The sequence below is a fragment of the Siniperca chuatsi genome, linkage group LG15, assembly GCF_020085105.1.
Source record: "Siniperca chuatsi isolate FFG_IHB_CAS linkage group LG15, ASM2008510v1, whole genome shotgun sequence".
In the NCBI taxonomy this organism is placed as follows: domain Eukaryota; kingdom Metazoa; phylum Chordata; class Actinopteri; order Centrarchiformes; family Sinipercidae; genus Siniperca; species Siniperca chuatsi.
The window spans coordinates 10,396,178-10,418,557 of record NC_058056.1 but is presented as its reverse complement, the minus strand read 5'-3'; the positions used below and the strand labels follow the sequence as shown (position 1 = coordinate 10,418,557).

Below are 22,380 nucleotides of genomic sequence, written 5' to 3'. Positions count from 1 at the left end.
ATAACTTAATTTTGTTTTTTCTGCCTATTTATAATATCCCCTGTTGCACTTCAGCCCAGAAAAGAGAGTACTCCCCCACTTCCTACGGCTCTGATAGCAGGACGTCTGAGGGGAGGAGAGAGAGCAATGAGCCACCAGTGGTGAGAAGAATCATCTTGTACTAGATAGTATTATGTCAAAAGAATGAAATAAGAGTTGCCCACACAAGTATCTCTTCTTCAATGTTTGTTTCTGTATTCCTAGATCCTCATTCGGCAGAGCAGCAGTCCACCTGAGACAGCTGAGTGCAATGCTGAGGAACACACAAACTGCACAAGACCCAAGCTCAGAGAGAAAAGTTAGAGATTACATCACTAATTATTTCTTTCAAAGATTTATCACTGTGATATCTGTGTAGCTGTGTTTTAATACATAAGTTCCACATGACGAATTGCTGTTTTCAAATTTTAAATTCATCAGTTAAATCAAACATTGACGTATCAAATAAAGCCTACTCTTTGCATGGATTGGTATTTTTCCTTACACAGCCAGCACTGTCCACCTCATACTTCTCTGTATTAAACTTCTTACACTTTTTATGTCCTTTATCCACCTCATTCACCCACCCTACCTAGGTGAGAGTATAAGCAGTGAGACGTCCAACGGCTACCTCAATGAAGCTGAGGTTACCTGGCAGGCCTTTGATGAGGAAGCTGATACTCGGTCCACACAGTCAGCCCACATGGATGTGACAACCGACCCCCAGAGCCAGGGGAGCCTGCTGCTTAGCCACAATGAGGCTCTAGCAGGTATAAATCAGGAACTGATAAAAACTCACCCTGAGCACCTAAAACTGATTTTGTCCCTGTTTTTATTCCAGATGTTAACATATTTTACAATCTACTACAAACAACTACACTCTGTTTGAAATAATACAAGCACCCTTCAGGGTACATAGGCTGACCCTGATGTTAAAATAGGACCATTGTGTTGTGATCTGCCACAGATTTAGTACGGAGTTAGCCATAGATCTGCATAATTTAGCCCTGTTGTGAATTAAAACAAAATAACCCTAGATAAACTCTTACTTTTTGGTTCAGTGTCAGTTAAATAATTGTATTCAGTAAAGACAGTAGATATCTTATTTATAAAAAAGAAAACAAATCTCACAGAGCAATCCTTGGTAAACATTCAGCAGAGAGAAAAAATGAGTTGAAAGAGTTGAGCAGTTCTGTAGGTTCATCTGTGGTGTGTCCCATCTGGGGTTTTGGTGCTTCCTATAACCTCACTCTTGATCCTAGCTGGGTAGAGTGACCCAGTAAGGAAACTTGACCTGTTTAACAGTATCTGCTATAGTACCTCTCCAGCTAAGCTCTGACAGCTTGTGTGTTTGTGCATTGTGAATTTTGTAAAGGGAAAGTGACCTGTAGTCCACAGTTTGATTTAGACAGAATTGTAATATTTATTAGTGGCAGGTATTTTTATTTTCATAGGAAAATAATCAAGATATTCCCTCTGCTTTAAACCCTTGAGCTTTTAGTTTACCCCCTCCTTCTCGCCTCCATCATTATTGATGGAGAGATTGTTGTCACCACTCTGTCCTTCCCACTCTTGTATGTGAACTTCTGTCTGTGTGGTCCTACATTGTGATCATCATGAAGTTGTCACTCTTCCTTTCTCCCTTCCTCAAACCCTATTTTATCCCTTTCCCCTTGTCGTTTTTAGGTCCTGAGTGTGCCTTCCCTCCCCACTCTGCACCCCCGTCCTACCACAACCACAACCACTACCCCCAGAACCCGCCCGCCTCACCAGCCCTGCTGGTGCACACAGAGTGCCCACGGGACTGCCCCCTGGACGACACCATGCATCAGTCTGTCTTACACATGCCACACCACTTGGGTACTGCTCCCCAGCTGCTACTCATCATATAGAACCTCATTTACCATTGACTCTCCATGCTGTATATTTTTCAGCCTTACCTTGACTTCCTTTGCTTACACTTATCCATGTTTGAATTTTTTCAGTTTTTTTTTTTCATTCTCCCAGATGGCAGATCCTGTTCAATTACACGACTGAATACATGAAATTACTTTTTTTGCTTCTCCTTGGAACCAAACATGCATTCCTGTATATCTTATTTTAATTGTGCACAACATTTTGCTCAAACAGTGGAAAAGTCTTTTCCGGGCCTTAACCCCTTCTACTCCCCATCGTTCTTCTGCTGCCCACTAGGTGACACTGTCCTCCCACAATTCATTCACAGTTCATTTGGATGATGCATGTGACTTATGCTTGTTTCCCCAAAAGTGTTTCAGTGCTTTGATCAGTTTCAGTGGACAAAGATCGTAGTACTTGGATGCATTTGGGAAAATGCACAGGAAGACTGGCTTTGAGGGATTATTTATCTTTTATGTATTATAGACAAGTCTCAAAATGTAGAATGCTTTTATAAAAGTGTTCTGCATTTGTTGACTGAATCCCATATCCTCTATCAAACTAAATTTGGTTCACTTTGTATTAGGTACCGGCAGATACAAATATAGGTGTTATCAAGTCATTTATTCTCTAACCCAAACCACCCCAAACTCTCTTTCTGACCATGTAGACAGTAGTGAGTGTCTGGCTGACGATGTCAGCATCATTGCGGGTGGGACCCTGACTGGTTGGCATGCTGATTCGGCGTTCGTCCTGTGGAGGAGGATTTTGGGTATCCTGGGAGATGTCAACAGCATCCGCTGCCCCAAAATCCATGCCAAGGTCTTCGCCTATCTTTATGAGCTCTGGCACAAGCTAGCAAAGGTAAGGTGGAGAGGCAAAAACTACCTACATATCAAGCATTTTTATCTCAAATGAAATCATCTCAAATAGCATAGATTGTATGATATTTAAGTACGCAATGACTTATTATAAAATTGTACGTGATTGATTTAAGTACTCTTAAAACGGGTGTGTTTTAAAGATCTAATTATGTTGATGAAATAGTGCCTGTTTATTTTAGTTAACATTATCAATTTAAGTGGATATAGCATTTTAGAACAGAGACGTTCATATAAACTTTATCCTGTACTTTCTCACACACAGATTACATTTATTGACTGAAAGTGAATGTGTGCTTACAGATCCGGGACAATCTTGGGATCAGTGTGGACAACCAGTCTTCTCCTCCGCAGCCTACCTTTATCCCTCCTCTTCGAATGCTGGCCTCCTGGCTGTTTAGGGTATCAACAACACATAGGCACTGCAGACAACATTCAGAAAACATCAGTCACGATGATCAAATTTGAGGCATAAAATGAAAAATGTGCAAAAAAACAACCAAGGAACTGACAATTAGATTGAAAGTGTGTTATAGTTTAGTTTAGACATACAGCATGCAGAATAAGTAATAATTTATGTCGAAATCTACAGCAAGTTTTTTTTAGCATCTGATAGCCAGATCCACTGTCATGTCCTAAAAATAATATTCCAAAGCATTTTCATTGAAAGCTATAGTTATTCAAGAATTGTTCAAGAATCCTCTAATGCTCAGGAAGCAATTTGATTACATTTCCAGTAGCAGCATAATAAGTAATAAACAGGACTGAATAGTTAGTTTTAGCAGCGACAAACGCTGGGACTAAACGCAATTAAATTAATATTATCTAATCGTACTGTTTCAGCAAAACCATAAAAACAAGGATGTTGCATATTAAGGTCAAACTCAAAATTTGTAGTTTACTTCATTGATGGAGAACAGCGACTGTGTTCACATTAAATTCACATTGGTTGCAACACCAGTTGTGACAAGTTTCCACTACAGAAAAAAAATTGACAAAATTGATTCACTTCCCTGCAGCATAATAGATGTTAAACAAGTCTTCAACTCTCATAATAATACTGACCTCAGCGTCTCCCTCTCCTCCACAGGCCACCATGCTGCCAGCTGAGTACAAGGCTGGCAAGCTACAGGCCTACAAGCTGATCTGTGAGATGATGACCAGGCACCAGGATGTGCTCCCCAACAGTGATTTCTTGGTGCACCTCTACCACATCATGCACAAGGGCGTCACCAGTGGCGATCAGGTACAGCCAGCAGGTGGCGCCTACAGTAAGGCTGCTAGTCTTTTTTTTTTTTCCTCCACTAGATGGCGGACCAGTCAAGTTCATGTGATGCACATGCATTGGCCCTGTTTAAAAACTGGAAAACGATGGTTTGTAGTTGCTAATTTGCCATCTACTTTTTCCTGCATAATGTGACTCAGTGATTCTTATAAACCTGTTAGTCCTTCGTGTAATTCAGGAGAACCCACAGCTTATCAACTGCATCTAATATGTGTCTAGTACTAGTTCTTTTTACAGGTATTTTGGATCAACATGAGGACTGTAACTGACAGGAATGAGGATAGGGGGTCATATAGGTGCACTGCAGTGTAAGATTGTTAAGGCTTTGTTTCAGCTGTTAATTTTGAAAACTGCGTACCAACCAGTGGTGATGAAGAATGCTTCTGTGTTTTGGCATCTTTCACCTCCTTTAGCCACACCCTTCCTCATATTTAAATCTGGCCTAGCTCCATTCCTTCCAGATGAAGCTGAGTGGAGATGAATGGAGTCCCCCAAAACAAAGGATTGGGATAAAAGTGTGTGTGGTTGGGGGGGTGTTTTGGATGCAAGTGTGTGTGTGTGTATATATATATGCCCTCCTGGCTGGGTTTCTATTGCGCCTTGGCAGTGCGACAAGCTTATTAGAATGTTTTCCATGTCGTTAAATAATGTTTTGAGCCCCTGCCGCGTATACGTGATTAATTAAGGATTGACGTCTGTCGCGCTCCGTTAGACTGGAGGCCAGGGGCCCAGAGTAGGCTATCCTGCCTGCCTGTGTGTATGCAAGTGTGTGAAGGAGCGGGAGGGGAGTCTGGGGAACGTAGAGTAGAGCAATGAGGGGGGCACACAGGGACGAGGCAACATTCTCCAGCTTTTGTTGTGGCTCTGTATAATGCGTCGGGGGGCCAGAGCCAGGCTGGCCACTGAAGCATGCTCAAATTGGCCGGAGAAAAGAGTCCTCACGCCACACAATAGAGGACAGCCGCACGCCTGCTTAACATAAGAAAGTGGCTCTTACTCCCCCCCTCCTCCTTCCTCTCTGCCTTCACCCACAACCCCCACCTCAACCCAAAAAAGGAAAAAACATATACTTTTCCAAATCCATCATACATATATATTTTTTTAAGTCTATCTTTTTTCACACACTTTTTTTTTTTAGCTCACAAGATTAAAGTAGCCATCAGTGCAGGCTGGTCTGCAAATCCTCCAATATGATTGTGCATGGGCAATTAATTAGACATACTGTATGGTTTGTGTTTAGTTTTGGTTTTTACATACAGGGTGTACTGTACATTGGTATCTTACAATACTCTAGCTTACAGATTGAGCATTTTCTGTAGACTACCTGTTTAGCAAATATATATAAAATCTGCCTAAAACAGCAATGTTTACAGACAATGGAGGAATCCCAGTGTAAATCCTCACCATTAAATTCAACTAAGCTTAGAGAAAAATGACAGTTCCCTTGGAGGGATTCTCCTTCCAACTGACAGAGTGCCGAGGTCAGGGCTATTGTCCTGATTGTCATTCCTTGGTCACTGGTCTCACAAAGGCATGACCATAGCACAATAGCAGTAATCTATCTAATAGGTCTACTGCCTGGACTGCAATAGTCAATAGCATATTTTGTGAAGTATAGTGAAGTGCAGTGTTTTTTGTACTTACGCATTTTGCACAGGTGAAAGAAGTCCTATATCAGTTATGCATATGCACTTCAAACCCCAGTTAAAGGGCACCCCGGTAGCTCACCTGGCAGAGCGCGTACCATTAAAGCTGAGTCCTTAAAGCAGCAGCCCTAGCAAAACTAGCTCCTCTTTAACTTAATTCACTGCAAAGAGAGAGCTCTTTCGGAGGTCATTACAATGTGATAGTTGACTCCTAAGTCACAAACATGGCTGTTGATTAAACCTCTCACCTCATAGTTATGCAGGTTGGTAATATCTCTTCCTAACTTCTTGTGAAGGGAAAACCCCATATATTCATAGTGATGATAAGACGGTGTAGTCCCTCATTCGTCCAGGAGTGTTCTATCGTAGAAAAGGTTTCAGTCGTAGTCATCTGGACACTGTTTTCAGAATCAAGACGTTTTCGGCTCCCATCCGTTCTCAATTGAGAATGACTTCCGGATGGGAGCCGAAACGTCTTGATTCTGAAAACAGTGTCCAGATGACTACGACTGAAACCTTTTCTACCATAGTGATGATAGTGGTATTGAATTGCAACAGGAAATTTGGTCCATACTAAACTGGAAATGTCCATGTTTAGCAAATGAAACAAAATTTTTCCGATGTTGTGCGGAGTGATGTAATACCGAACTGAACCATGTCACCCCAGGGGCCAGCAGGTGGACAGTGTGTGCCAAAAAAGGCCTGAGGTGGCTCTATTCGAGTTATGTTAAAGTAGTCATATTATGCTTTTTGGCTTTTTCCCTTTCCTTTATTGTGTTATATATCTTTTTTGTGCATGTAATGCCCAAAGCCCACCCCAAAGGGAGTTGCCCTCTCCCAAAACTCTGCTCCTGAACTGCCTAAAAACGTCTCGATTGTAGTCCAGCCTTTACTTCTGTAACGTATCTACGTCACTATGTAACACGTGTCATAATGCACGAATTGAGTAGTTTCCACGAGTACACCTAAATATGAAATTAAAAAAACGTTAGATAGTCTCCAGGCAGTGAATGGGCATTAAGTTGTTACTGTGATGTAGAGTGTGCACTGCACAGTTAAAATGTTACCTATGAAAAATACATTTGTTACAAATTAATAACTTACCACTGAAACGTCTTGCCCCAATCTAGGTTGTGAAGCTGGTTCGTGTTGTTGGAACATGTATGGCTGAACTGAAGCCATAGTTACCGGCTGAAACAGTTTTGTTTTGAATCACACTACCTTACTCCTCAGGACCCGCCCTACTTTGCTTCTGATTGGCTAGTAGTCTGCGCATGTGCAACTCCCAACAAAGATTGAATAGAAGTGAGATACCTGACTCGGTAGCTAAAATGGAGCGTTCAAGACACAGGGTGCTGCAGCAATGTGCAGTGTGAGAATGTGTTTTTTGAAAATTAAACCATGTAAACTTATTCTGGTACAACCCCAAAATATAATTATGAACCTGAAAATAAGCATAATATGACCACTTTAATGCACCTTTTGTTGATGCAGGGGCCGTTCCTACTGCCAGCACAGAGCCACATGCAGAACTCAATTCCCATTTCTATACACACACCTCAAATCAGGTTCCCTCTACTTACACATACAATACAAAACACTTTGCATTCTACATTTGTGGCTTCCTCTAAAATGCTCATTTCAGGCAATCAAGCAACAGTTAGTTGCATGCTGATTACCTCTGGCTGCACTGCACATTATGCTTCAGAGGTCAATTACCAACAAAATGAGGCTAAAATGGGTCCTCAATCCTAAAGCTCTTTCCACCAATTTTCCACATGCAGTGCATCATGTTGGTTTGACTTCCTCCTTATTGCTTCTGCGTGTTTATTCTATTCCTCTTTTGTTCACCTGCAGTCTCTGTTTACCAAAGCTTCAGGTGATTAATGTCACAGATAGATAGGTGGTACAGTGTGCGTGTGTGTGTGTGTGTGTGTGTGTGTGTGTGTGTGTGCATGTGTGTGATTGAGAGAGACAGAGAGAGAGAAATGCATGTGTGTTTGCCAAGGTGCCCTTCGGTTCAGCTAGAAACAGGCTGATGTTTGAACTGTCCGATTTACACAAGTTTATGGCCAAGAAGGCAGGTGTTTCTAGCCTGGACCTTGCCTTTGTACACAAATATGCACGCGCATGTCTCAGATAAGAGGGAGAACAATATTTCTGCCTTACTGAGATGCTGCATTCTCATACCAATATATTGGGGTTTTTTTTCAAAATAAGAGTATTTCTTCTGTCGGTTAATAATAAATAAATCAACCTCTTTGCCACGGTTTTACCATCTGAATATAGCATGGAAAACCTGTTAACAGCTTGTTATGCTCTTGTCTAGCATGGTATTACACTGTACATACTTGAGCAGTTTGTGCAGAGCCATCTGCAGTATAGCATATGTCAATGTTGAAAGAGCACCCATCTGCCACTGAGCCTCCTGTACCTCAGCAAAACAATACCTTGTCTCTGGCTTTAATTACAAGTTTGCTTGTGTGTGTTTATACCTGTGACTCGCGAAAGTTAAGGTCTTTTGTTCTCCCTCTTATCCTCTGTGAACAATCCATCTGCTGCTCTCTCTCTCTCTCTCTCTCTCTCTCTCTCTCTCTCTCTCTGTCTTTCTTTCCTACTCTGTTTTTTTTTCTGTCCTTTAGTGACATGTACTGTTGAGTGCCTTACTCTCCTCAACACACTTAAAATGCTTAGTCTACCTGTTGGAGGAAAAAGCTTTCTCCCTGCCATGTCTCTCACATGGTGGCCCATTTACAAAATGTTTCCCTCAACCCACACTAATAAAACCCTGTGTTAATACCAAGTGCACAAATCCCACCTGTAAACATATTGTAGAAGAGCTAAGATACTTAGTTTTGGTTCTGATGGACGATAGCTGTTTATTCCTGTATTATTCCTGTATTAACGTTTATATGTGTGTGTGTGTGTGTGTGTGTGTTTCTGTGTATGTGTGCTTGCTTGTCATCAGGATGTTTTGAACACCATCATCCGTTCCTGCTCTCCTCGTTTCTTCTTCCTCGGCCTGCCGGGCTTCACCATGCTTGTTGGAGATTTCATCACTGCCGCTGCCTGCGTTCTCAGCTCTAACTCCTCAGAGGTACAAACAAACTTTTAACATTCAGATTTATTGTGTGAATCAAACTGGAATCTAAAAATGTTTTCAAGAACTAGAAAAATTTGTTAAATACTACACATGTTTAAATGTTTTCAGGAATGTCACAGAAAATGCTTTAGAACTCATGTTTAAAGATGCAGAATACTGTTGTGGAACAAAGAATTGAAGAAACTTCAACAAACTGCAAAAACAGAATTCCTCCTCATACCTTTTGATCTTCAGTAACTGTCACATTCATTCACTCACTCATGACTGATAGTTCTATGAATAACAATTTGCCCCCATAATAATTTTCTTGAATTTTGCCGCTTTTTGACATTGAAAAGTTCAAATTGTTTTGTGAATTCTAGTAGTAATAAAATAGAATCTGAGGGACAAAATAACTTCTTTCATTTGTTTGGCTTGCCGGAAAATCAAGAATGCAATCTTCAAGTGTAGAAAATCTTCTTGCTTCATTGTACTTTAATGTAGGACTGTGCAACTATGACTGAAATGAAAATTATTTTTGCTCAATCTTGCCATACAATTATTCATCATGATTAATCCTCCATCTCTGGGAACTAAATAAGTTAATTGCACAATTGACATAAAACTATCTTCAATTTCATATTTATCTATACCTATTGCCTATAAATAAATCTTTATATAAATGTACAAATCTTTAACTCAAAGGCTTGCAGCTGTATTTGAGAAGCAAAGAGCAGTTACATACAGATTTAAAAAATGGCTGTGATTAGTCAGACAGTTTGAATAGAAAATGTTTCATCTAGTGCATAAGAGCTTCACATTTAAAGTGTTAATATGACTCACAGTCATGTTTAATTAATTGTGGAAACCAATTTGTTTATTTTGGTCTTTAAACACAGTAGGCGTTGTTGAAGTCCTGTGCACAATATTTTGGAATTGTGTGCATTCACATGAACACAGGCTTGTGATGCAAACATGTTGCATAACCGTGACCGGGTTTGGAACAATTAGTAGAGACTATGTTGACAGACCAATAAGAAAACCACTCCCTGTTAACTCATTGCCAGTGTGCACAGATTTTAAACTAAACATGGGTAAGTTAGTGTTGACTTTCTCTTAAACTATAAGATATGTCAAGAACAGTTTACAGGGACATTTAAACGTGTTGTTTCTTATTGTTTTGGTTGCCAGATAATTTCATGCCCAGCACAGATTTATTATCTGTTTTCAGGGTAATGGCAGTTCAACAGGTGCAACAAGATTTACAATCTGCTTTAGAGCTGCATCCATCGCGCATTTAATCAGTTATTTTGTTGTCCAACGCCTACCATGTGCCAAGAGATTCTGTTGAACATCAGCAGAATCATGAATAAAGACACAATTAATTCTGCTGGATCCCTCCAATCCTTTTTCCCCGGATAGCGACCTTCCTGTTTCCTGGAAGTGGGTTGTTTTCATGTAGCTTTAGGGAATTAATGATAGCATGTTTTGTTTTTTGTTTTTTCTCATCTCTGCCAGGCTCCAAGGATGGAGGCTCAGACAATCCTGGGCTGCCTCGTATGTTTCCCCAACCTTTACCTCCAGATTCCTGTACTACAGCGTGTGCCTGGCTCTGATGACGTCGTTGTGGGCAATGAGGACATCAAGGTAAATGGTCAACATGTGCCATACTGGATACATGCGGTAATGGAATTTAAAAACAAAAATTGCTCACTGTAAGTGGATTAGTTAGCTGCAGTATGAAGAAGTCAGTCATACTTTAGTCATGAGTTTTACATATTTTTCTAAAATGCAAACTTCTTAAGAATGATTGTTTGACTCCCAAGTCTTATGTTACAATTAATGATAACAGATTGTTACAAATATTGAATAAAGTGAACGGCCTAAATTGTCATTTGAGAACATGTAGTGAACCTAGCATGTTGTTTTTACTTCTCAGGATTATCTAGTCAACATCCTGCTAGATACAGCAACAAAGGAACACTGTGAAGGGGCAAGGTATGATTGGCAATATTGGTGATGCTTTTTTTTTTTTAGGTTACACTGTCTATTTATTTCATAAGTTTGATGTGAATGTGTGTATGCGTAGTCAAAATTTTAAACCTAATGATACAGAATATTTACTAACCCTCATAACAATTCTGTGCAATGCTTTTAAAGCCTATTTACCAAAAATATTTTTTGTCATTTAGTTTAATTGTAGAATAGTTTTCTGAATACATTTTGCACAGTTCAAATTCTGTATTATTCTTAAATTTAAATAATAACTTCTGTCATTCAGGTGCATTGCTGTGTGCAATCTGGGTCTGTGGGTGTGTGAGGAGCTGATGCAAAAGAACATCCACCACCAGGTCAAAGATGCCATCAATGTTCTGGGAGTGACACTAAAGGTCAGTGACCCTCTGAGGCAAGGAAGCTTCATCGCATCATATATGCATTTACAGAGTGATATCTTCCAACTTATGTGTACAATATGATTTATAAAATACAACTGCACTTTTTTTGCATATACACTATATGCATCATGGGCTGTGTTAACCACTGTAGCTGTGGCAAACATTCTGAATAGAATAAATCACTGTTATCTGCCGTGTCTCTAAATGAAATGACGCAGGAAGCCTGGATTTCATCAGTCTTTTTTTGTGTTTTTTTTGTTTTACCACACAAGCCCTATAGTGTTTAGCTCTAACAAAAATGATAGTTGATCACATAAAAGGACTGCAGAACAATTTCAACATGGTGAGTGGAGAAAAAGTGTGAGAATAAAACCTGTCCAGTGATGTGACTCATAGGTATATTTTGGAAGAGCCCTCTATTTCTCCCTGAGTGAAGAGATGCAGAGAACCAGTGGAGGCAGTTTTTTTTTTTTTTTTTTTTTTTTCATGGAAAAGGGTTTGAGGCGGTGGTGTAATTTCCAGGCTGCACGCTCTCAGTAGATGTGGTCCAATTTAAGCAGCTACATCTCCCAGCTTCCTGCTCAAGCAACCCCCCTCCCCCCCTCCCCTTCTCTAATGGAGCAGTAATCACTCCCCTGTACAACTTGACACACAGACTCAGCCAGCCCCAAAATAGGGTATAGGCTGGGTGGGGGATCTAGGGGGAAGAGTGGCACTGAGAGTCTCTTTTCTAAAAGCAGGTGCTGAACTCTCAGGGCCCCTTTTTGTGTTTGGCCATTTCTGCACTCCCCACATTGTCCGCCCTTGTTACATGTTGAGAGGCATTCAGCTGGAAGAAATGGGAAATTCTATTTCTCCACAAAGAATTTCAAATCACTGAAGAAATCCACATTTGAAAGAAAATTGTCAACAGCTCAATTCTTTCCTCCAATGAGTCTGGAGAAAATGAGCCGTGGTTTGAAGTGGAAATGAAATTATGCTGATTATATGCACAGTAAGTGAAAAGCTAAATTTAAGGGAAATTACTTAGTCATTGTGTGCCTAAACTTTCCCCATTTTCGACCAGCAATGTCCCTCAGCCTTTTTAGAATTTGACACAAATCCAACAAGGTGAAAGTGTAGAATAAACGATCCTCCCAAATTGCTAGTGTAACTCTCGGAGAAGTCTGAATATTAATTTAATAACACTGAAGTCTGGGATTTGGCAAATAATAAATGTTCTGCCTCAACACACATCACAGTTAAGACACTTTTTATATATGTCCATATATGTATATATTTTGAGCTTATGTGCATATATGAAGTTGTGTCCAGTTTTGAAATATGTCAATATATGTTTTGTTTATCATTATAGATGTCATACAAGTCATTTTTACAGTTATTTATTTAAGTTACAGTGGGGAGTCAGCATTACAAGCATACATATCAGGTGTCTATGTATTGTGGCCAGCTAGTACCAATTTGGTTGCATGGAAATAAACAGGAAAAAAAGGAGAATTGCTTCTGACCTTTGGATTTCTCAAAGCAACTTTGTCTTCATTTTGGAACTAGGAAGATGCTCTAAAATAAAAATCACATTATTAGTGAAACAAGCAAGCAAGAAAATCTGACCGCAAGAAGTGTCACAGCAACAATGTCCAGGCAGTTGAAATAGAAAGCATTCTTCAGCCTCAAGAATGTACATGTACAGTATAACAGGAAAATACTGGTTTAACATCTAAATTTGTCTGTCCGTTAATGCTGCTTATTATAAAAAGGAGACAAATGCTTTGCACTGTTGATCAGTTCTTGTCTTTCCCTCTTGTTTGTGTTTTTGTCCAGTTTGGGAACAAAGCAGTGGCTCAAGTAGCCTGTGACGTGTTTCAGCTGCTCATCTCTCACTGGGAACATCTCCAGAGGTTGGAGCCCGCTCTGCCTAAGAAAATCATTGAGGTAACATACACACACACACACATGCGCGCACACACACAAACACACACAGTAAACATTGTCAGTGGCCATTAGGGGCCTGTGAGAACATATTGTAAGTAAGATGAGAAATTCCTATCAAGTCACTTCAGCTTTTAAATGTAAGTCTTACATGAGTTATTACTCATGCATATGCATACTCTACATCCCGTGGCATCACATCCATTTTAGCACACAGCCCTGACTCAGCTGATGAATAGGAGTGTGTCATCCAATTATCTTTCTCCTTGTTTTGTCCCAACACAGATCTTTGTGGCCACAATAGCCTTTTTGTTGCCAAGCGCAGAGCACTCAACTGTGGAAGCAGACAAAAAGGTACATGTTGGAAAGGAGGGGACATGAAATGGCTGAGATCTAAAGGCCCTTGATCTATCATGTTGGAATGGTGCATTTGCAGAGGAATGTTTCTACTGAAGTGCTTTGTTCTCTTCTCTTTCCCTCTCTCTATCTCTGTATTTTTTGTCTTTGCAGCTCTCATCTATTGCCTGTTATTTCTCTGGAACAGCCCTGCTCTTTTTTTTATAATTATTGTATTATTAATATTGAATTTTTTTGATTTGATATTGGATGACCAAACTGAAAAAGGAACTTCTCTCTTCTTTATCATTTCTTCAGTTGATGGTGTCGCTGCTCCTCTGCCTGTTGGACTGGTGCATGGCAGTTCCCCTGAGTCTCCTGCTGGAGCCCATCACCATGCCTTCGATGGAGGACCGCACATCCCACAAGGCCCCGCTGCTGGACTACATCTACAGGGTGGGTAGCCTCACTGGCAGCTGGGAGGTGGGAAAAGCCGAAAGTTTCAGTTATAACAAACATTTTGCAGACCTGAATGATGGCTACTTTTTACTACTGACTGCTTTTCATCTTCTGAAACATACATAGCTTTGACACCTCCACCCCCACCCCACCAAATGGGCTTGCCACTTTAATTAGACTCACCTCCACCATGACCTCATGACTACGCCTCATTTAACATTATAGTGGCACAACAGCACAGAAGCACCCGCCATAGCTGACACATGTGGTTGGCATTCATCATATGCAGGAAACTCTACAACTTGCTTTGTACCAGCATATACTGCATTTGTTTAAAACAGGCAAAATATGCAGTATTCAATCTCTCTGTATTTGTCCCTCTAACCCTTTATTTTATGGTCTGACCCTGAGGACGAGGGCCAAGCTTCAGGCACAAATGAATGAGATATTATTCATTCCCTCCTGTCTGGGCAGATGCGGTCAACGGCAGATCTTTGTAAGGATGTCACCCCTGATAAGAAATGGTCCAATTATTCAAACAGGACCCTTTGTCCACTTGATAAGCTCAGGCTATAAACGCTTGTCCTGGAGATTTGAATGGAATATGTCTTAATATGAGAGCGACTGCAGCTGCTATAAAAGCAAAGACAATTAGGCATGATTGGTTGTCTATCAGCACACAAAAGGCATGGCCCCTCTGGGTTTCATTGGAAATAATATAATAAGCAAGGCATCACAAGGTGTGACAATATTAATGCAATATCAAGACCGAAATCTATACATTTCCACAGATACACTGCCTGCTAATTATTCTCCATGCCAAGCAGATAATAGCTTCCCTAATAGAAAACATCTCTCTTTTATTCCATCACTGGCCAGTGTCACTGACAAGGTAGCAGGGAATGTCCATTTATTTTTCATGCTTCACTTTCCTTTAATTATAGTTTTATATTGAAAAAGGCCTACATCTGTTCTATCCCAAGCCAACAAACACTAGCACAATACATGTACACAGTTAATGAAAAGCTTGTCATGCTATTTATCCTGAGACGAAGAGAAAAGTGAGAAAAGTGACCAACAGAATGCAGACCGGTTTAAAAAGCAACATTTCACTAGACCTCACTGGTTCACCGGAGTTCTGTTCAAGCTTCTCCATCTGCTCTCTCAGCCTGCCTCAGCAACCAGCTGCACCACCCCTGTGTGTGCCTGCGTGTGAGGGTGTGTGCGTGTAAAGGAGAGAGAGACAGCTAGGAGAGGTACATTTTTACATGTGCGCACCTGTATGCCTCTATTTGCGTTTTTATTATTTGTTTTGTGTGTGTACATAGGTGTACTCATGTATCCATACAATGTGTGTGTCCCTCAAACTACATTATGATTGTTTCACTGTGTGTTACCTTCCAGGAACTGTTGCTATGCGAAGTGCAGTCACTTAGTTGTCAAGCACAGCTGTGGGTTTTCCCCCTCCCTTTCTATCTCTCCACCTCTCCACAGAGGAACCTCTTTGGGGCTTTGGTGTAGCAGCTGTTTGGTTGAGGTCTTTTCAGCATCGAGCCTCCAATCCCTCCCCCATGCACCCAGAGGTCTGCTTGGTAGAATCATCCACATACTGTCTACATTGCCCCACACAATACTGTTTCAGATGGCAGGGCCAGCCTGCCTCTCTGAGCGTCTCTCAGCCAAGTTTGAGTGTATGTGTGTACTGAATGGGATTAGCCTTTGCCTTTACCCAAGTTGCTCTATTCTGAATGAGAGGCCCCCTCATTTACATACATTAGGCATATGTTTCACCCACTCATATGCAGCACTTTACCTCCACTCAGATTATACAGGTGTGTTTGTGTGTGTGGCTGTGCGTGCATGTTTGTGGTGGGTGCTGAGCACAGGGATAAAGTCTTAATTAAATCAAACAGTGTAAACCTGTCCAATGGCTGTAATCAACTGCCCCAGTGCGCCTTATCTAGCCCTGCCAACGGATGCTCTGCCATCTGTTATGTAGATCGATACACTCACACATCACAGGAGAAATGGATTAGTGGCAATAAAGACCCTCTTTTCTCTCCTTCTCTCCCTCCCTTCCTCCATCGCCTTATGATGTAAATGGACCATATATTCCCCTTTTCATATGCTGCTGGATCATGTCAATCTAGAGCAGGCCTACAGGAGTGTCACTGTGCATCGTCTCACCAGACACCACCATATCCAACAGGACTTTGTCTTTACACATCAGAGTTTAAGTCCTACCCTTTTTCTACTGTTCCTCAGGTGCTGCACTGCTGTGTGTCCGGCTCCAACCTGCACACCCAACAGAGCCGCTACCTCCTCAGTCTGTCAGACTTGTCCACTGATTATGACCTCATGTTGGGTCAGGTTAAGAGCTTCGAGCCGCCACCCTCCCAGACAACCACCACCGACTTCGGCAACCTGCTCACCGTAGCTGAGGGTAAGGACATGGAGCCATCCTGATGCCCTTTTTTACTACCCATTGTGTGCAAGATTGCATTGGGCTGGTAGATGAAATGATGATGCTGGATTTATTTGGTGCATAGTATCTGTGCATGTGTCTGAATGTATGGATACACATGTGAGAGAGTTAGAAGTGGCAGTTAGTGGTGACTGTCAGCTGTCACATCATAGCTAATCCCTAGACAACTATCTCTGGTCATATCCCCCCACCACCACCAAAAAAGAAATCCCAAACTCTAAGTAGCCCATCCATTTGGAGCCTCTCCATTAAATGTCAATATCTTATTAAAAGTATGAAAAGGAAATCAACCATCACAGGGAATGGAGTGTTCGCATTAGTACTCAGCCCTAGAGAGAAGACCCATTATGGGGTTTATATAAAAATGTGGAGGGAAAAAAAATCATTTTTTGTGACCTTGTGATTCCATTAGTCAATGTATTCCTCTCTCTCCCTCATGTCCTCAACTTCTGAAAAGTCCTTAAAGCCCAAATACAAAGTGCATATGAAACAATGTAAGAAATTTGAACAGTACCTTTTGCCTGGAAAATTTCACCACACCTCTACTTTTTGTTGCACAGCTGCACAGAGTCTTAGTAGAAATAACAAAACACTATCAAAAGGGCAAACCAAAGAGTGCCGGCCTAGTTATATTCATGCCCCCACCTCATATTGATCAAGTCACATCAAAGAGCCAGTGCATCTCTAATGCAGCTTGGCTTGCTTTCTAAAGAGCTTTCTCCACTTTGATGGGGGGTGATGGTATTGATAGCACTGTCACAATGCAAGAGTGCATCTTCTTGTTTTTCCCACATCACTGCAGAATAAAGCATGGCATGCCTTTCACTTGGGAGTAAAAACGTGTGCATTTACATAAATGCAATTCACTAAGAAGAGTCCTATTAAGCAGCCTGTAAAGATGGTGGTTCTCATTAGCACTCAGCCAGTCTCAACGCTTGTCCATTGTAAGAAGACTCAATGGGCTTTTCAGAGTTGTCTCTCATGATTAGATGCTACCTACTTAGAGGTGTGCTGGCCAAGCTTTTGTGAGAAATGAATAAACTACCCCTATTAGTTATCATAAATGAGATTTGGCTTTGTATAAAAAGAGCTAACAGAGATGATAGCATGTCTACACACAAATGTGTGGCGTTTGAAAAATGGTTTCAAAGTCTGCATTGGACATATTATAAAAGATAGCCCCATGTGCAGCTTTATTCTAAACCCATCAGTAACTTTAACCAGTGATCACGTTTTACACTTTTTCATGTGTATTTTCCTTCAGAGAGATGGTCTCAGTATTTTTATCCTCGTGCCCTCATTCTTCCACCAGAAAAGCGACGTCGGAACATGGAGCTGATTCCTCTGACAGCACGGATAGTCATGACTCACCTGGTGAACCATCTGGGTCATCATCCACTGAGTGGTGGCCCTGCACTTCTCCATAGCCTAGTGAGCGAAAATCACGACAATCCGTATGTGGAGTCATCCGAGCTATCCTCCGAGGTCTTCAAAAGCCCCAACCTGCAGCTCTTTGTCTTCAATGATAGTACGCTGGTGTCCTACCTGCAGATCCCTGCTGAGACCCACACTGTCGGACAGCCCCCCCAACCTTCCTCCCAAGTGCGTGTCATTGTCCGGGACATCTCGGGCAAATACTCGTGGGATGGCGCAATCCTCTACTGCACCACCCAGGAAGACTCTGTTGATGCGGGAGTTTTTAATGCAGTTGACCGCCCTCTTTCTAGTACCACTAGTGTCGCTCACAGCAGAAACCAGTCCAACTCGCCAACAAAGGGGCCGTACAAAAATCATTGTTCAGTCTCAGACTCCCTCTCTGACTGCTGTGAGGAGGAAGAGGTAGATATTCTGGATAAGCTTTTGGAGGACCTGGGCCACAGCAGCCCAGAATGCCTGCCCCAGCCACAACTCATGCTCAACCAGCCAGCCCCCTCACCCCATGGCATGAACCTAGAGCAAGAGAGCGCCATCCTGGAGGCCATTCTGCGTCAAACTCAGCAAGAGGAGGAGCAAGTGAGGAGATGGGATGCTGATGTAAGCTTTCGGGCCGCCTGCCAGAGGGAACCCTCCCACCAGGAACCAAAAGCTCCTTTCTACTTCTGTCGGCTGCTGCTTAATGACCTTGGGATGAACTCTTGGGACCGCAGGTACACTACCAACTGAAATTGGCTACAGTCATTGGTCTGGTTTGCACTATACTAGAGTAAGAAAGAGACAAACAGGAAAGTGGGGTTGTAAGAAGTCATAAAGGGGACTGTTACTTATTTGTCTCTTGATGTATTTCTTTATCATTCAGTCTAGAAACCACATCTTAAATGTAGCCAGTATGACAGAGAAAATAAAACCTCTGCAGTCTAATACTATTTTTGAACCCAAGTTACTTCCTTCATCCTCAAAGTAACTCAGCTGTTGGCTCGTTACTCAAAGAGAGAAAGAGCAAAGTTAAAAGCACACTGGAGTCTGGAGTGTCTTAATCTCCTCTCCACAGGGTAAAAGTGCCCAGCTGTTTTCACTAAGGTCTACCTTGCAGAGCCACATCTTTGCAGTGCTTCCCTGTAAATTAAAAGCTTACACCTCTTAATGGTGATGGTGCAATGTGCACACAGCTAGTAGGAGATTGCTGTTTGCACCTGTGCCTTTTTTGCCTTTGTTAATCTTGACTGAAAAAAACAAAACTTTTTTTTTTGACAACATGCTAGTAGATTATACCACTTTTTCAAATGGTTGTTCATTGTTGCCGGCATGGCAGTTTCCTGAATTGTGTTTTTATATACAGAACTGAAACCATCATGTCTAATCAAGATTGTTTTTGTCAAACAGGAAAAGTTTCCATTTGTTGAAGAAAAACTCCAAACTCTTAAGAGAACTGAAGAACTTGGATTCCAGGCAGTGGTAATGCTTTTATAAATTCAATCTGGAATTCTATATCATGCTGTGTCCTGTCGAAATTAGGTTTGTCGGAGATACCAATGAACACACAGAATTATCTATAATTTTGTGCCCTCTGCTAATTGTCAAACTGTCATTGCAGCCCTATGGTAAACCTGCCTCTACAGGTCTAGTGAAATTAACACTGGTTATAAGTCATACAGTTGCTCAAAGCAGCATGGTATTGCCCCATCCCTCCCTTCCTCCCCGATGATTTTTCTAATTTTTACCATGTCCTGCTGATCACAGCCCTGGAACTCTTGCCATCCTTCACTTGCTGTGTCTCTCTTAGTCCAATCAATAAGTACGCCACACATTGGTAATGACAGGAGCTTATTAAAGAATTCCCTCAGGATTGGATCTCATTCTCCCAGATGGCCAGAATTGGTTGGGCAATAACAACCTGTCCGCAAGCATGCAAAGTGCCCTAAGTCTACCCCAGCATGATGTACTGCCATGGCAACAGGAAAAGTAGAGGTGGGGGGGGGGGCTTTGCTGCCATTCTTTTTTAAATCATGTTAGAGCTGGAGAGATAGTGGAAAACATTTGCAGACAAACTTGGCTTTTTCATATTCTGCTCTCCTGATTTTATTCAACAACTCAATTACACTTACACACACAATTTACCTTGATGAGCAAGGTGTAGTGTTTAGAGTCATTGGATTCACATTTCAAAGCATTTTCACCTGAAGTGGCTGGAGTAGTGAGAAGCTTTTCATGTTCTGTTGCGTTTATAAAATTGTGTTGTTGTTGTAGTTCTTTTAATATTGGCTACTATATGTTTTGTTCTGTAGTCGAGAGACACACAAGATTGCTGTGTTCTACATTGGAGAGGGCCAAGAGGACAAGTGCTCCATCTTGTCTAACAGCGCAGGCAGCCAGGCCTATGAAGAATTTGTGTCTGGACTGGGATGGGAGGTGCAGACAAACACACCCTCAAATCAACACACCCTCTGTATCCACATATACAGCCTAAATATGCACACACAGATGTACATGCACACTCAGACCATGTACATGTATCCCTCAGGTGGACCTGGCCACACACTGTGGCTTTATGGGTGGCCTCCAGAGGAATGGCAGCACAGGTCTGACAGCTCCTTACTATGCTACCTCCACCGTGGAAGTCATATTCCACGTCTCCACTCGTATGCCATCTGATTCTGATGACTGCCTCACCAAAAAGGTAAAATGTTTGTGTTTATGATTGTTTTTAACCTGTGTTATGATACAGTCCGACAATTCCTGCCTGTCTGACATTTGGATTAATGAAATATGTATTGTATTAATTGCACACCTCAAGTCTAGAGTATGTCAAAAAAAAATATGCTGCTGTTTCCTCTTTGACGCAATGAAATGGCTACACAGTCCTGCCTGCCCATAGCAGTATGTTGTTGTAGCCTTCAGCTCTGTGTTAAGCTGTGATCAGGAGGTGTGACTCCAGAGTGCGGGCATTGATTAGTGACCCTGGCCGGGCAGGCCTGAGGAGTAGAGAGTCGCAGGCGCGTGAGTGAAGAGAGGGCATGTGCCGCTGTGGTAATGACTATGATTCTGCTAGCCCCTGCCCCCCTCCCTGTGTGCTGTGACCAGGGCCTGGATTCAGCCATTAGCTCTCCCTGCTAGGGCAGGCGCCGGCCGGATGCCGGCAGGATCCTTTTATCCAATTCCTGCTGCCGCCACAGGAGCGATCGATTGGGTTCTGCAGTGGGATTCTGAGCTGTAGTGCACCAGTAGCAGTTAGCACGAAGAAATGAGCCGCAAGGCCCCTGCCCGTGCTGCCAATCTTCTCATACAGTACCCTGCTGAGAAGGGAAATTCATCAGGCTCTCCTCATATCCAACCCTCCTCCAGTCCTCCACAGATCTCCCCCTCTCAGTTTCACAAATAACCCCCTACTCATTCCAAAACCCATCCTGAACCTGTGCTTAGTGACCGAAAAAATTAGTTAGACTGAGTAAAGATTTTGACTTTGGTTGGCCAGAGTGAGGCGCTGGAGGGGCGGCCATGCCCACAGTGGAGTGTGCTGCCACTCCACTTTCATTCATTTCACCAGAAACTTCTGTAATTGCTCATGCTCACCTTGCACAGATCACACCAGCCACAGTCCGCACAGAAATTGGCAGGCTGGCTGCATGCACGGATGGATGCTTCAGAAAAAGATGGGGGGGGGGCAGAGAGAAGAGAAAGTGGTATGAAGAATTGGAATGAGAAACAGGCGTCATCTGTGTCCAAGTAGGATGTTTCCCTGTCAATTTAAAAATAACACTTTTAGTCCAGCAGTCACCCACTTTGCTGCCTGTAACCATAGAGGCTTACTGTGGGGGAGCAATGGATGGGGGAGCTCCCGCTGGGCAGATTGCCCGTTTGAAGACGATGGAGAGGGGAAAAAACGACTAAACCAAAAAGAAAAGAGGGAAAACCATGAATTCCTCAATCCAATTGTGGGTTTTAGGGCAGTGCAAGCTGCAGCAGTAGCAGCTGGCTTCAGTAATGCGGTTATAGACGCGACCTGCAGGCCTGGGGTCAGACTGTGTGTATGTGTGTCTGTGAAAGAGAGGGAGATAGACGGGTGCCTTAGCTATCACATTCAGCCACAGGCACCACAGCTTAACTGGGCTGCTGCAGGTTGTTTTTATAAGGAGCCTCTTGTGTTCTGGGGTCCTCTGGTCTGCTGTCTCCATGTGTGTGAAGCCCATTGGCTGGGTGGGAGGTCAAAGAGGACTAATTGGACAAGAGCCTTTGACTTGAATAACATTTTATTAAAGAAGTATCAAACATTTGGATGTGATTAACAAGGGAGTAAATAGATTGGTGCAGAAGATGATTGACTAGAGCATAAGCATCCTCATTAAACTTGTGATTAAGCTCATCCAAATGCTAATATCTTAACCCAAATTAACATCCCAGTGTTGATTGTCTACCGCAAATGCATATTCAACATTTTCTCTGAAATTGTCCCAGTGACTGACCTGGTTGGTACCTGCTGATCCTTGGACAGACAGACTGAACTGGCGAGCTCCAGTAATCAGCATGCCGTGG

The 22,380-nt window shown here is 42.2% G+C and overlaps 1 protein-coding gene across 7 annotated transcripts in view; it reads left to right on the top strand.

Moving 5' to 3' along the window:
• ralgapa2 (Ral GTPase activating protein catalytic subunit alpha 2) overlaps positions 1-22,380 on the top strand; it is a 90,296-nt gene that overhangs the window by 37,240 nt on the left and 30,676 nt on the right. For 6 of the 7 annotated variants that reach the window (XM_044167969.1, XM_044167968.1, XM_044167970.1 and 3 more), the window contains 19 exons: positions 55-140; positions 244-337; positions 615-788; positions 1,705-1,878; positions 2,585-2,778; positions 3,099-3,197; positions 3,886-4,041; positions 8,695-8,823; positions 10,327-10,455; positions 10,748-10,806; positions 11,090-11,198; positions 13,026-13,136; positions 13,419-13,487; positions 13,788-13,925; positions 16,194-16,371; positions 17,726-18,560; positions 19,234-19,305; positions 20,136-20,259; positions 20,372-20,527. In XM_044167969.1, the coding sequence (XP_044023904.1) occupies positions 55-140; positions 244-337; positions 615-788; positions 1,705-1,878; positions 2,585-2,778; positions 3,099-3,197; positions 3,886-4,041; positions 8,695-8,823; positions 10,327-10,455; positions 10,748-10,806; positions 11,090-11,198; positions 13,026-13,136; positions 13,419-13,487; positions 13,788-13,925; positions 16,194-16,371; positions 17,726-18,560; positions 19,234-19,305; positions 20,136-20,259; positions 20,372-20,527 (3,086 nt within the window). The remainder of the gene's footprint in view (positions 1-54; positions 141-243; positions 338-614; positions 789-1,704; positions 1,879-2,584; positions 2,779-3,098; positions 3,198-3,885; positions 4,042-8,694; positions 8,824-10,326; positions 10,456-10,747; positions 10,807-11,089; positions 11,199-13,025; positions 13,137-13,418; positions 13,488-13,787; positions 13,926-16,193; positions 16,372-17,725; positions 18,561-19,233; positions 19,306-20,135; positions 20,260-20,371; positions 20,528-22,380) is intronic. The other variant, XM_044167972.1, reaches the window with a different exon arrangement.